General features: G+C 39.1%; 1 protein-coding gene across 1 annotated transcript in view; it reads left to right on the forward strand.

Moving 5' to 3' along the window:
* The first annotated feature begins 852 nt into the window (after nt 1-852).
* The window catches only part of ptar1 (protein prenyltransferase alpha subunit repeat containing 1), a 37111-nt gene continuing 23105 nt past the window's right edge, over nt 853-14858 (forward strand). Inside the window, exons 1-2 of the mRNA XM_062025383.1 lie at nt 853-991; nt 9601-9770. Of these exons, the coding sequence (XP_061881367.1) occupies nt 912-991; nt 9601-9770 (250 nt within the window). The 5' untranslated portion in view covers nt 853-911. The remainder of the gene's footprint in view (nt 992-9600; nt 9771-14858) is intronic.

Below are 14858 nucleotides of genomic sequence, written 5' to 3' on the forward strand. Positions count from 1 at the left end.
ATATATATTTATAATGACACATACTTTTATATACATGTTTGACACTATATATGTTTATAATAACACATACTTGTATATCCATGTTTGACAATATACATGTTTATAATTACACACACTTGTATATACATGTTTGACACTATACATATATTTATAATAACACATACTTTTATATACATGTTTGACACTATATATATTTATAATTAGACATACTTTTATTCACATGTTTGATACTGTATATAGTATATAATTACATATACTTTTACACATACATGTTTGACACTATATATGCTATATAATTACACATACTTTTACACACATGTTTGACACTATATATATTTATAATTACACGTACTTTTATTCACATGTTTGATACTGTATATAGTATATAATCACACATACTTTTACACATACATGTTTGACACTATATATGCTATATAATTACACATACTTTTATATACATGTTTGACACTATATATAGACTATATATAGTGTCAAACATGTATATAAAAGTATGTGTAATTATGTACTATATAATATAGTATATAATTACACATATTTTTATATACATGTTCGTCACTATGTATATTTATAATTACACATACATTTATATACATGTTTGACACTATGTATATTTAAATTACACATACTTTTATATACATGTTTGACACTATATATGCTATATAATTACACATACTTTTGTGCAATGTACATAAAAACATATATTGTCAATGTACATAAACACCAAGGCACTCTCAACAAATCTCAACAATTTCAAGCAGCTGTTGTCATTCTGAACCGGAAATATTTAGGCTTTTTATAGAAGTCATTTCTGACCCGGAACTAGTTTGTCATGTTTGCCTCATTCCGCCCCGGAAACACTTTGGCTTGTGTGACGTCATTGTTGACCCAAAATGGCGGAGTCGGAGGAAGATGTGTTGGTCCAGAGAGTTGTTAAGGATATTACCAACGCCTTCAAAAGAAACCCCAACATGTAAGCGTGTTTTTTCTTATGAAATGTCGTCAAAAGTACGTCTTCCGCATCCAGTTAGTCTGTAAAAGTCGGCGCCCTATTAGACCATGGACGAAGTTGCCTGTTTTCATCGATACATAACATTGGAGTGTTGATGACGTCAGCATCGTTACTTGCTTATCTGCTTAACAAATGCTCTAGTCACTACTTTGTCACCTTTTAGCACCTGTCTTGTAGTGCATAACATTTTTTTTACTCATGAAATAGAATGTTGTGAGTCCAAATGTCAGCGCAGCTCTTACTGTGATGCCGTGGTGTTCTAAAATAACTCCTTATAGCATAAAATAAAATATAAAATAATTGTGGTGCAGTCCTCCAGGGGTTTACTTCTTATATAAATGAGAGAACTTTTAATGTTGCTTTCAATGACGTAATGTCCAACCTGTCATGTGGTGTGACCCCGGGTTCTGTTCTGGGGCCCGTTTTATTTTTGTTGTATCTGATGCCGCTTGGGAGGTTGATCAGTAGTTTTTAAAAAATGTTTCTTATCATTTCTATGCAGTTGATATTCAAATGTTATGCTCCCTCAATGATTCAGAGTTTCACTTTTTATCGGAGTTCTTGGAGTGCGTATCCTGTATTAGATTAAAGATTAAAGATTAAAGTACCACTGATTGTCACACACACACTAGATGTGGTGAAATTTGTCCTCTGCATTTGTCCCATCCCCTTGGGGAGCAGTGGGCAGCAGCGGCGCCGCGCCCGGGAATCATTTTGGTAATTTAACCCCCAACTCCAACCCTTTGTTGCTGAGTGCCAAGCAGGGAGGTTATGGGTCCCATTTTTATAGTCTTTGGTATTAAAAACTGGTTGTCCTCAAATTTCCTCCAGATAAATTCAAACAAAACGGAAACGCTAATAATTAGGGATGATGTTCGAAAACCGGTTCTCCCGATGCTTCGATAAGAAAAGAACCAGTTCCGTGGATTCGAATCCCTCTTTGAGAACCGGTTCCCGTTATCGAAGCCACTATACCGTATTTTCGCGACCATAGGGCGCACCATATTAAAAGGCGCCGCATCAGTTACGGGTGCTATTTCTGTATTTAAACGCAGCATATTTTTGGGCGCAGGCATGGTTAAACATACGCTAGCTTAAAACTAGGGATGTCCGATATTATCGGCCGATAAATGCTTTAAAATGTAATATCGGAAATGATCGGTATCTGTTTCAAAATGATCGGTATCTGTTTCAAAAAGTAAAATGTATGACTTTTTAAAACGCCGCTGTGTACACGGACGTAGGGAGAAGTACAGAGCGCCAATAAACCTTAAAGGCACTGCTTTTGCATGCCGGCCCAATCACCAAATATCTACGGCTTTTGACACACACACAAGTGAATGCAACTCGCAAGGCATACTTGGTCAACAGCCATACAGGTCACACAGAGGGTAGCCGTATAAACAACTTTAACACTGTTACAAATATGCGCCACACTGTGAACCCACACCAAACAAGAATGACAAACACATTTCGGGAGAACATCCGCACCATAACACAACATAAACACAACAGAACAAATACCCAAAACCCCTTGCAGCACTAACTCTTCCGGGACGCTACAATATACACCCCCGCTAACCCTAGAAAACCCCGCCCCCCCAACCCCGCCCACCTCAACCTCCTAATTGCTCTCTCAGGGAGAGCATGTAAAAAATAATGCACTTTGTGACTTCAATAATAAATATGGCAGTTGGCACTTTTTTCCATAACTTGAGTTGAAGTTGTTCTCTTATTTTGGAAAACCTTGTTACATTGTTTAATGCATCCAGCGGGGCATCACAACAAAATTAGGCATAATAATGTGTTAATTCCACAACTGTATATATCGTATCAGTTGATATCGGTATCAGTAATTAAGAGTTGGACTATATCGGAATATCGTATATCGGCAAAAAAGCCATTATCGGACCTCTCTACTTAAAACATACGGTAGCATGAATGGACGCTGTTTTAAAAAGGCAGCAGGAGCAAAGCTGAGTTCAGTTTAGGGCTGGGCGATTTGGCCTTTTATTAATATCTCAATATTTTTAGGCCATGTCACGATACACGATATATATTTCGATATTTTGCCTCAGCCTTAAATAACACGAGATGCATATAATCACAGCAGTATGATGATTCTATGTGTCTACATAAAAACATTCTTGTTCATACTGCATTAGTATATGCTCATTTTAAACTTTCATGCAGAGAGGGAAATCACAACTAAGTCAATTTAGCAAAAGTGTATTTATTAAACAGTTATTAAGCAGTGGCACAAACATTCATGTCATTTCCAAAACAGAAAGTGCAAGATTGTCAGACATTTTAAAACAAGCTATTAGTGCACTTTTGTGCGTGATGTCACTAAGATGACATATCAAAACAACACTAAATTAAAATGCACTTTTTGTACAGAACGCCACTACAATAGTTTAAAACAAATAAAGTGCACTTTTGTGCATGATGTCATACAAGATATTTCAATAACTGTACAGTAAAAATGAGCTGCACAATAGGAAATCAAATAGTGTATGTCCTTCGCTATGTGGTAGATTCCTGCGGACGTTATCTCCTTCTGTTGTTGACTTTTTTTTTCATTCGGTGTTGATGTGGAAATGGTTGCTTGGGCATTTTGTGGGTGTGGCCCCGGCCAGAGATGTTGACATGCGGAGTTTCAAGCACTCCTCATTCTCTAGCGGGTGACTTTTCAAATGATGCTACAAATTACCATTAATGCTACTTTTTGTAGCAACGCTTTTGCCGCATACTTGACTTATTACGGTTGTCTGTTCAACATCTTCCCGCGTGAAGCCAAACCACCGCCAGACGATGGACCCCGTGCTGTTTTTCTTGGGAATGAATTATTCTTCCTTCATTTGTTACCAGATTCGGCCCTTCTTTCTCTCGTATTACCACTTGCGCCGCACAGCTAGCATCACAGCTAACGTCACCCATGCCGCTACATGTCTGCTCAGCGAGGGCGTACGACGTTGCACGCGCGACAGTATGTGACGTATGTAAGAAGGTGCGCTTGTTTTATCACTCTTGTGGGAAGGAGAGACAAGAAAGAGTGAAAAACGCCTGTAGTGTAATGCCCGCAGCTAAAAGCAACTGCGTGAGAACTTATACTTGAATATCACGATATACGGTAGTCATTTTCTATATCGTACAGAGACAAACCCGCGATATATCGACTATATTCCATATGTCGCCCAGCCCTAGTTCGGTTGAACTTTATTGAAGTATTTATTAGGGATGTCCGATAATATCAGGCTGCCGATATTATCGGCCGATAAATGCTTTAAAATGTAATATCGGAAATTATCGGTTCGGTAATTATCGGTATCTGTTTCAACAGACTTTTTATATCGCCGCTGTACGTAGTGGTACACGGACATAGGGAGACGTACAGTGCGGCAATAAAGCTTTTATTATTATTTAAAGGCACTGCCTTTGCGTGCCAGTCCAATCACATAATATCTACGGCTTTTCACACACACAAGTGAATGCATGCATACTTGGTCAACAGCCATACAGGTCACACTGAGGGTAGCCGTATAAACAACTTTAACACTGTTACAAATATGCGCCACACTGTGAACCCACACCAAACAAGAATGACAAACACATTTCGGGAGAACATCCGCACCGTAACACAACATAAACACAACAGAACAAATACCCAGAACCCCTTGCAGCACTAACTCTTCCGGGATGCTACAATATACACCCCCTGCTACCCCCTACCCTCCCCCACCTCAACCTCCTCATGCTGTCTCAGGGAGAGCATGTCCCAAATTCCAAGCTGCTGTTTTGAGGCATGTTAAAAAAAAATAATGCACTTTGTGACTTCAACAATAAATATGGCAGTGCCATGTTGGCATTTCTTTCCATAACTTGAGTTATAGAACCTTTATTTAACCAGATAAGAAAACCCATTGAGATCAAGATCTCTTTCACAAGGGTGACCTGGCCAAGAGGTCAACAGCACATGTCACAGAGCAGTTTCAAAAATAATACATTAAGACATACATTTTAAAATACATAAGAGAACTGTAAAACAACAGAGATTTACATCTTTAAAAACACAGGCACAGTGCAAACGTCCCTCGCTGTTTGTCCCTCAGGACAGAACGGAAGGCTCCAAATGGAAGTAGTTCTGTAAGTTTCAGTTTCGTCTGCAATGCATTCCATGCCATAGGGGCAGCAATGCCAAAAGCTCTTTTGCCAAATTCAGTCCGTACATGAGGAACAGTTAAAACATACAAATTGTTAGAACGTAACGCATAAGAGCTGCTTTTTCTTTGTAACAGAGTACACAAGTATGGAGGTATTAAACCTAAAAGAGCCTTATAAATGATAGTCAGCCAATGTGTGTATCTGCGTGCACTCAATGAAGATAAGTCTGACTTCATATACAGTTGACAATGGTGGGTGAGACTACGACAGCCAGTAACAAATCTTAGTGCTGAATGAAAAACAGTGTCCAAGGACTGGAGGCATTTAGATGAAGCACTAAAATAAAGCACGTCTCCATAATCAATTACAGGCAAGATAGTTGCTGTCACCAATTTCTTTCTGACTTTAAGAGAGAAGCAGTTTTTATTTCTAAAAAAGAAACCAAGCTTTACCCTAAGCTTAGAGACCAAGTTGTTAATATGGGCTTTAAATGAAAGCTCCTGAGTTGATTTATTTTGGAAAACCTTGTTATATTGTTTAATGCATCCAGCGGGGCATCACAACAAAATTAGGCATAATAATGTGTTAATTCCACGACTGTATATATCGGTATCGGTTGATATCGGAATCGGTAATTAAGAGTTGGACAATATCGGAATATCGGATATCGGCAAAAAAGCCATTATCGGACATCTCTAGTATTAACAGCACGTAAAAGAAACTGTTTAAGTAGCACAGAATTACATAACATAAATAAAATAGAAAATGTTTCTTTCTACGTAAAATAAATAACATAGCTGTGCAAATAATACAAAATGTATAAAAACGCAAATAAAAAAAATACATTTGCAGGCAGGCACTTTTTAATTCCCAGTCGACGATGTAATGGACTGTCACACACGTACGGTTCTGGTCAGCGCCAAGTAAGTGATTTGACTTCATTGTGCGGCCATGATCTTCCTCCCTTCGGCGTACATTTTTGGCAGCATTTCTCATGCGAAATATGCCCGGCTTGGCAACTCGAGACCAGTTTTGATTTGGGCTTACATGGTAAACAACTCACATGAATGTTTTATCCAGGCTCGGTTGGAAGAGTGGCCGTGCCAGCAACTTGAGGGTTCCAGGTTCGATCCCAGCTTCTGCCATCGTAGTCACTGTCGTTGTGTCCTTGGGCAAGACACTTTACCCAGTGCCACCCACATTGGTTTAAATGTAACTTAGATATTGGGTTTCACTATATAAAGCGCTTTGAGTCACTAGAGAAAAGCGCTATATAAATATAATTCACTTCACATCCAGACGCTCACATTTGTCCAAATGTGGCCAAGTAGACACATTGTGGGTTTCCTGGACGTGGTCTACATCGCTAAAATAAACATCTAAAGAAGATAATCCCTCTGCCATCTTCCACTAGTTTTTTTTAATATATAAATGAATATTCCCTCTTCTTTTCTCCGACCCTCTCGTCGTCATTTGGGAGGTCTGTTGTGATTTCCCTTCCTGGTTCCATGACCCACCCTATCTTGCCTCCGATTGGCCTGTCCCTAATGTTTTGCCCTAATCTCAACCAATCGTGACTCATCATAGTAAACAACCAACCAATCGTGGATGTTCTTGTACGTGCAAGCATGTCTTGAAAGGGGGAAGGAAGGGGGGGGTTTAGTAGCCGAGGGAGTGGGAAGCGGGGGAGAACAAAGAACACAACAAATAAGCGGTGTTAGGTCAATTTAACGTGAAATAAATTATATCGATATTATGATATTTCTTTCATTCATATGTTGTTTAAAACTATATCGATATATCTTACAAACTTGACCGCGGGGACGGTGTGGCGAAGTTGGTAGAGTGGCCGTGCCAGCAATCGGAGGGTTGCTGATTACTGGGGTTCAATCCCCACCTTCTACCATCCTAGTCACGTCCGTTGTGTCCTTGGGCGAGACACTTCACCCTTGCTCCTGATGGGTGCTGGTTAGCGCCTTGCATGGCAGCTCCCGCCATCAGTGTGTGAATGTGTGTGTGAATGGGTGAATGTGGAAATACTGTCAAAGTGCTTTGAGTACCTTGAAGGTAGAAAAGCGCTATACAAGTATAACCCATTTATCATTTATTTATTTATATATTGCCCAGCCCTGTGTTAAAAGCAGCCTCAGAAACCTTGGGGTTGTGTTGGATCAGGTCCCTGTCGTCAACTGACCAATAACTGTTTTTATCTTCTCAGAAATATTTGTAAAGTGAGAAATGTGCTGTCAAAATTGGATCTGGAAATGATCATTCACGCGTTCATTTCGTCTCGCGTTGACTATTGCAATTCTCTCGTCACCCTTTTCAACAAGTCAACGCTAAAGAGACTTCAGACGGTACTAAATGCGGCTGCCAGACTTGAATGTGAAGGGAATTATATTTATATAGCGCTTTTCTCTAGTGACTCAAAGCGCTTTTACATAGTGAAACCCAATATCGAGGTTACATTTAAACCAGTGTGGGTGGCACTGGGTAAAGTGTCTTGCCCAAGGACACACCGGCAGTGACTAGGATGGCGGAAGCGGGGATCGAACCTGGAACCCTCAAGTTGCTGGCACGGCCACTCTACCAACCGAGCTACACCGCCGCACATCCGGTGCACCCGGAACAGTCCATATCACCCCCGTTTTATCCAGTCTTCATTGGCTTCCAGTTAAATTCCGCATTGAGTTTAACATTTTAGTCCTATGCTATTTTAACATAGCATGGTGGGGCCCCTCAGTACATCACTGACTTGCTATGACCCTACTCTTCAGGGCGCAGCCTCCGGTCTTCAGGCCAGGGTCTTCTAAAGATCCCGAAAACTCGTTTTAAAACCCGTGGAGACCTGGCTTTCCAGGCTGTAGCTCCCAGACTCTGGAACAATTTTCACCTGTCCCTTCGTAATCTTAACTGTGTTGAAACTTTTTAAAAAAAAACATTTGAAAACTTCTCTTTTTAGTAAAGCTTTTCGTTAATGTACTGTACCTTTTAACTATCATTTTTAATCCACTTTGTATCCTTTTTATGATGTTGCCCCTGTTGTTTTAAATTGAATTGTTTTACTTTACCTATGTTTTGTACAACGCTTTGTGATGTCATCTGTGAAAAGCGCTTTATAAATGAAATTTACTTACCGTATTTTTCGGAGTATAAGTCGCACCGGAGTATAAGTCGCACTGGCCGAAAATGCATAATAAAGAAGGAAAAAAACATATATAAATCGCACTGGAGTATAAGTCGCATTTTTTGGGGAAATTTATTTGATAAAACCCAACACCAAGAATAGACATTTGAAAGGCAATTTAAAATCAATAAAGAATAGTGAACAACAGGCTGAATAAGTGTACGTTATATGAGGCATAAATAACCAACTGAGAACGTGCCTGGTATGTTAACGTAACATATTATTGTAAGAGTCATTCAAATAACTATAACATATAGAACATGCTATACGTTTACCAAACAATCTGTCACTCCTAATCGCTAAATCCGATTAAATCTTATACGTCTAGTCTCTTACGTGAATGAGCTAAATAATATTATTTGATATTTTAGGGTAATGTGTTAATAATTTCACACATAAGTCGCTCCTGAGTATAAGTCGCACCCCCGGCCAAACTATGAAAAAAACTGCGACTTATAGTCCGAAAAATACAGTATTTACTTAGAACTTCTTGACAGCGTTTCATGTCACCGCCATCCAAATAAAAGGTCAAATGATGTACAATTGCGAATAAACAATTAAATGTACCTTACACTGTACACCAGGGGTGTCAAACGTACGGCCCGCGGGCCAGACCAGGTTTTATCCGGCCCGCGGGGTGAGTTTGCTAAGTATAAAAATGAGAATGAAAAATTTTATGAAAGAAACTGCTGTTCTAAATGTGTCTACTAGATGTCGCAATAGCAATTCTTTGTAGATTATGCTACAAATGTAAAAAAAAATTAATAAACCACATGTTAGTGCACCAGTCGAGGAAAATGAGCAAACTACATAAATAACATACTGTAATTTGATTTTGATGTTATTTTTTTTATCTTGATAGATAGAAAATTAACACCAATGAGTTGACTGATAAACATTATCACATAATTTATTCAGAAAGTATAAATAACCACAAAGGTAGAATACTATTAACTGCAACATGTAAGTGTAAAAAACAACAACAACATTATGATTTGCACATTTTCAGAATGTGCCTGTTCTATTTTTAAAACAAAGAAAAACAATCTGAAGTTGTCTTTATTTTTAAGTTATCGTGCAGTGATTTTACCAGTCCGGCCCACTTGGGAGTAGATTGTTCTCCATGTGGCCTCCGATCTAAAATGAGTTTGTTGTATACAATGGCGTCAAGCACGTGCTTATTAGCTGAATGCACTTTTTAAAATGTTTCTCTCCGCAGCGATGAAATCGGTGTGATTCCATGTCCGGAGGCGCGCTACAATCGCAGTCCCATCGTGTTGGTGGACAACAAGCTGGGCGTGGAGAGCTGGTGTGTCAAGTTCTTGCTGCCGTACGTCCACAACAAGCTGGTGTTGTACCGCCAGCGCAAACACTGGCTGGATAGGGAAGGTAACTGACATGTAGTCCACACAAACTAAACAAATGACGTCACCAGGTGGCTTACAAGTTTGTTAGTTTTTTTTCTGTCTGATTTAATTTCCACAATGTAACACGGTACCATAAAATAGACCAAAAAGTTTGAACACCCCAGGTTTATTCCATGCATCCATCTTCTTTCGCTTATCCGAGGTCGGGTCGCGGGGGCAGCAGCCTAAGCATGATTTAAGACTGGTCTATGCACCGTATTTTTCGGACTATAGGGCGCACTTAAAATCCTTGCATTTTCTCAAAACACCCTAATGTATGGAATAATTTTGGTTTTGCTTACCGACCTCAAAGCTATTTTATTTGGTACATGGTGAAATGATAAGTGTGACCAGTACAGTGTTTCCCATAAACTGCCAAGATATCTGTGGCGGTGGGGCGTGGCTATGGGCGTGTCTGTGGGCGTGGTCACATGACATTATCAAGTAATTTGCATAATTTACTACAATAATAATGATTTTCTCTAAAAAGGCTCAAAAAATGTATACTTACTAATTAATAATAACAGTTTTGTTTTAAACGTCCATCCATCCATCCATCCATCCATCCATTTTACAATATAATTACAACACTTTATGTACATATTTATATACAGATTTGAACAATAAGTTATTCACTGAAATATATTTATTAATTGTGGTTCTTACAAAAAATATATCTCATAAAATATAAAAGCTAAAATGTCTCTTAAAGCTCTGCCCCTTTAATTAGTGCATAGTAAATAATTTAACTTTAGCCTACTACTACAACCATATTATTTACCAGCAACATAAAGTGAAACAGAGGCAGAGGTGTCCTGCCACAGTCAGTAACAAATAAACAGAAAACAGTAGTGGTCAAATACAAATAAGGCAACAAGAGAAGTATCCTACACGTCTCTTTTGTAAAGTAAATCTGAACAGCCTATATGGGCATCTACATCAACTATATGATTTGGCTGAGAAGCTGGACAGGACAAAAAATATATATATTTTTTTAAAATTTGTGGCGGACGTAATTCTTTCGTGGCGGGCCGCCACAAATAAATGAATGTGTGGGAAACACTGCAGTAGATAGATGGCAGTCACACATAAGAGATACATGTAGACTGCAATATGATGGCAGTCACACATAAGAGATACATGTAGACTGCAATGTGACTCAAGTAAACAACACCGAAATGTTATGTGTTCCATTTGAAAATATAGAACATTACACACGGCGCTCAAGAATCTATCACAATGTTTTAGTACGACTTTGGTAAGCTATGAAGCCGCACCGCTTGATGGATTGTAGTGTGCTTCAACATATGAGTGTTGTTATGACGTGTGTATAAGGTAAGACATATTATCTGGCATTTTGTTTCGCAATATTATGCAAAAGCAACTTTTATTACCTTCTGGTACTGATCTGTATTTGGATATGCATAAGTCCTGAAAATTTGCGCCCGTCTGCCTTTATAGTCCGTGCCAACACCGTAGTCGATAAGCTTCTTGTTTTCCTCTATCTACTTGTTATGGGACATTCATCCTCAGCTGTTGCCATTTCTAATATAAAGTAGTGTAAAGTTCTTACTTATATCTGTCAGTAGACTCGCCATGAAAGCGCTAAAACATACCGGTATAGTGAGTTTACATTATTCACCCAAGGAACTTTAGTTATTAGAGAGTTCCGGGCGGACGTTTTTTTACGGGACACATCCACGGATAAGGAGATGCTGCTCCGTTATTGATTGAAGTAAAGTCTGAATGTCATTAAAACAGTTAGCTCCATCTTTTGACACTTCTTCCACTCCCGTCTTTCAACGCTATACCACTACAACAAAGATGACGGAGAGAAGACGCTGTGGAAGGTGCGCCACGTAAATAAGACCGCCCACAAAACGGCGCATCCTGAAGCGACTGTCAGAAAGCGACTTGAAGATGATCTGTAAAACATCATCTATGGAACATTTTGACCAAGGAACCACCATCACATGTTATGTAGACCACAAGGGAGTGTTTTACATTTAGAAAAAATAAATAAATAATATGACCCCTTTTAAAGGCCTACTGAAACCCACTACTACCGACCACGCAGTCTGATAGTTTATATATCAATGATGAAATCTTAACATTGCAACACATGCCAATACGGCCGGGTTAACTTATAAAGTGCAATTTTAAATTTCCCGGGAACTTCCGGTTCAAAACGCCTTTGGAGGATGACGTATGCGCGTGACGTCGCGAGGTCCACGGAAGTGTTTGGACCCTATTGGACACTCTGTTTTCTTCGACAAAATTCCACAGTATTCTGGACATCTGTGTTGGTGAATCTTTTGCAATTTGTTTAATGAACAATGGAGGCTGCAAAGAAGAACGTTGTAGGTGGGATCGGTGTATTAGCGGCTGGCTGTAGCAACACAACAAGGAGGACTTTGTTGGATAGCAGAGCTAGCGCCGGCGACCTCACCTTGACTTCCTACGTCTCCGGGCCGCCGACCGCATCGTCGATCGCTGGAACGCAGGTGAGCACGGGTGTTGATGAGCAGATGAGGGCTGGCTGGCGAAGGTGGAGCGCTAATGTTTTTATCATAGCTCTGACGAGGTCCCGTTGCTAAGTTAGCGCCGTTAGCAACAGCATTGCTAGGCTTCGACAGGCGGTACAGCATTAACCGTGTATTTACATGTCCAGTGTTTGGTTCGGTGTCTCCTGATAGTAGTATTGTTGATCTTCTGTCTATCCTTCCAGTCAGGGATTTATTTATTTTGTTTCTATCTGCATTTGAGACAGATGCTATCACGTTAGCTCATGCTAAAGAGCTTCGTCGATGTATTGTCGTGGAGATAAAAGTCACTGTGAATGTCCATTTCGCCTTCTCGACTCTCATTTTCAAGAGGATATAGTATCCGAGGTGGTTTAAAATACAAATCCGTGATCCACAATAGAAAAAGGAGAGAGTGTGGATTCCAATGAGCCAGCTTGTACCTAAGTTACGGTCAGAGCGAAAAAATATATCTCTTGAACTGCATTCTAGTCCGTCACTCTAACGTTCCTCATCCACAAATCTTTCATCCTCGCTCAAATTAATGGGGTAATCGTCGCTTTCTCGCTCCGAATATCTCTCGCTCCATGTAAACAACGGGGAATTGTGAGCAGCACTACCGCTTGTGACGTCACGCTACTTCCGGTAGGGCAAGGTTTTTTTTAATCAACGAGCAAAAGTTGCAAACTTTGTCGTCGATTTTCTCTACTAAATCCTTTCAGCAAAAATATGGCAATATCGCGAAATGATCAAGTATGACACATAGAATGGATCTGCTATTCCCGTTTAAATTTAAAAAAATCATTTCAGTAGGCCTTTAATGCGCCTTATAATCCGGTGCGCCTTTTGTATGAAAGTAGACCTGACTAGACCCTCTCTTCGGCAGTGCGCCTTATAATCCGGTGCGCCCTACGGTCCGGAAAATGCGGTACTCATAATAATCTGCCCTCCATGAAGGTTAATCCAATTTCAATGTTGGCTTCTCACGATCATAAAAATATAATCGTAAGAAACAATGCTGAGCTTGTATAAGTAGAAGGGATGAAAGAGCGTTAGTGTGGGGGAAAAAGAGCACGTGTGCTAGAAGTTTGAAGTGTCACCATGGTTACTACTTTTATTTTGATACAGCGCTAATACAATCAATAATCACTGGACGCAACAAAAAAGTAAGGCATGTGATTTCCGTGTTGACGTAACCGCTGAGGGAATCCCATAATTGGCCAATCTGCTGTTAAAGTCAGAATATCAGGGAAATTTACATACAGTACATGTGAGAGAAATGTTGTCATTGTGAGGAGAAAGATGCAGTATGTTGGTAAATAATCATTCGTCCCCAAAACACATCCCGAACTAAACAATGTGGAGACGGCCACTTCAAAGTAGAAAGCTATCCATACACCCACAACACATCTCATCTGTCGTGTTGTTGTGAACGACATCATGGATGTAACATCAATGTACAAACAATCATACACCCACAACACATCTCATCTGTTGTTGACACACAGTAGAACTCTTTAAATAGTACATAATAAGAGATGATGTTGTTAGTGTGACACATGTGACACACAGTAGAACTCTTTAAATAGTACATAATAAGAAATTATGTTGTTAGTGTGACACATGTGACACACAGTAGAACTCTTTAAATAGTACATAATAAGAGATGATGTTGTTAGTGTGACACACAGTAGAACTCTTTAAATAGTTCATAATAAGTGATGATGTTGTTAGTGACACATGTGACACACAGTAGAACTCTTTAAATAGTAAATAAGAGATGATGTTAGTGTGACACATGTGACACACAGTAGAACTCTTTAAATAGTACATAATAAGAAATTATGTTGTTAGTGTGACACATGTGACACACAGTAGAACTCTTTAAATAGTACATAATAAGAAATTATGTTGTTAGTGTGACACATGTGACACACAGTAGAACTCTTTAAATAGTACATAATAAGAGATGATGTTGTTAGTGTGACACATGTGACACACAGTAGAACTCTTTAAATAGTACATAATAAGAGATTATGTTGTTAGTGTGACACATGTGACACACAGTAGAACTCTTCAAATAGTACATAATAAGAGATGATGTTAGTGTGACACACAGTAGAACTCTTTAAATAGTACATAAGAGATGATGTTGTTAGTGTGACACATGTGACACACAGTAGAACTCTCTAAATAGTACATAATAAGAGATGATGTTAATAGTGTGACACACAGTAGAACTCTTTAAATACTACATAATAAGTGATGATGTTGTTAGTGACACATGTGACACACAGTAGAACTCTTTAAATAGTACATAATAAGAGATGATGTTAGTGTGACACATGTGACACACAGTAGAACTCTTTAAATAGAACATAATAAGAGATTATGTTGTTAGTGTGACACATGTGACACACAGTAGAACTCTTTAAATAGTACTTAATAAGAGATGATGTTGTTAGTGTGACACATGTGACACAAAGTAGAACTCTTTAAATAGTACATAATAAGAGATGATGTTAGTGACACATGTGACACACAGTAGA

Source organism: Entelurus aequoreus, linkage group LG17, assembly GCF_033978785.1.
Source record: "Entelurus aequoreus isolate RoL-2023_Sb linkage group LG17, RoL_Eaeq_v1.1, whole genome shotgun sequence".
NCBI classification, from domain to species: domain Eukaryota; kingdom Metazoa; phylum Chordata; class Actinopteri; order Syngnathiformes; family Syngnathidae; genus Entelurus; species Entelurus aequoreus.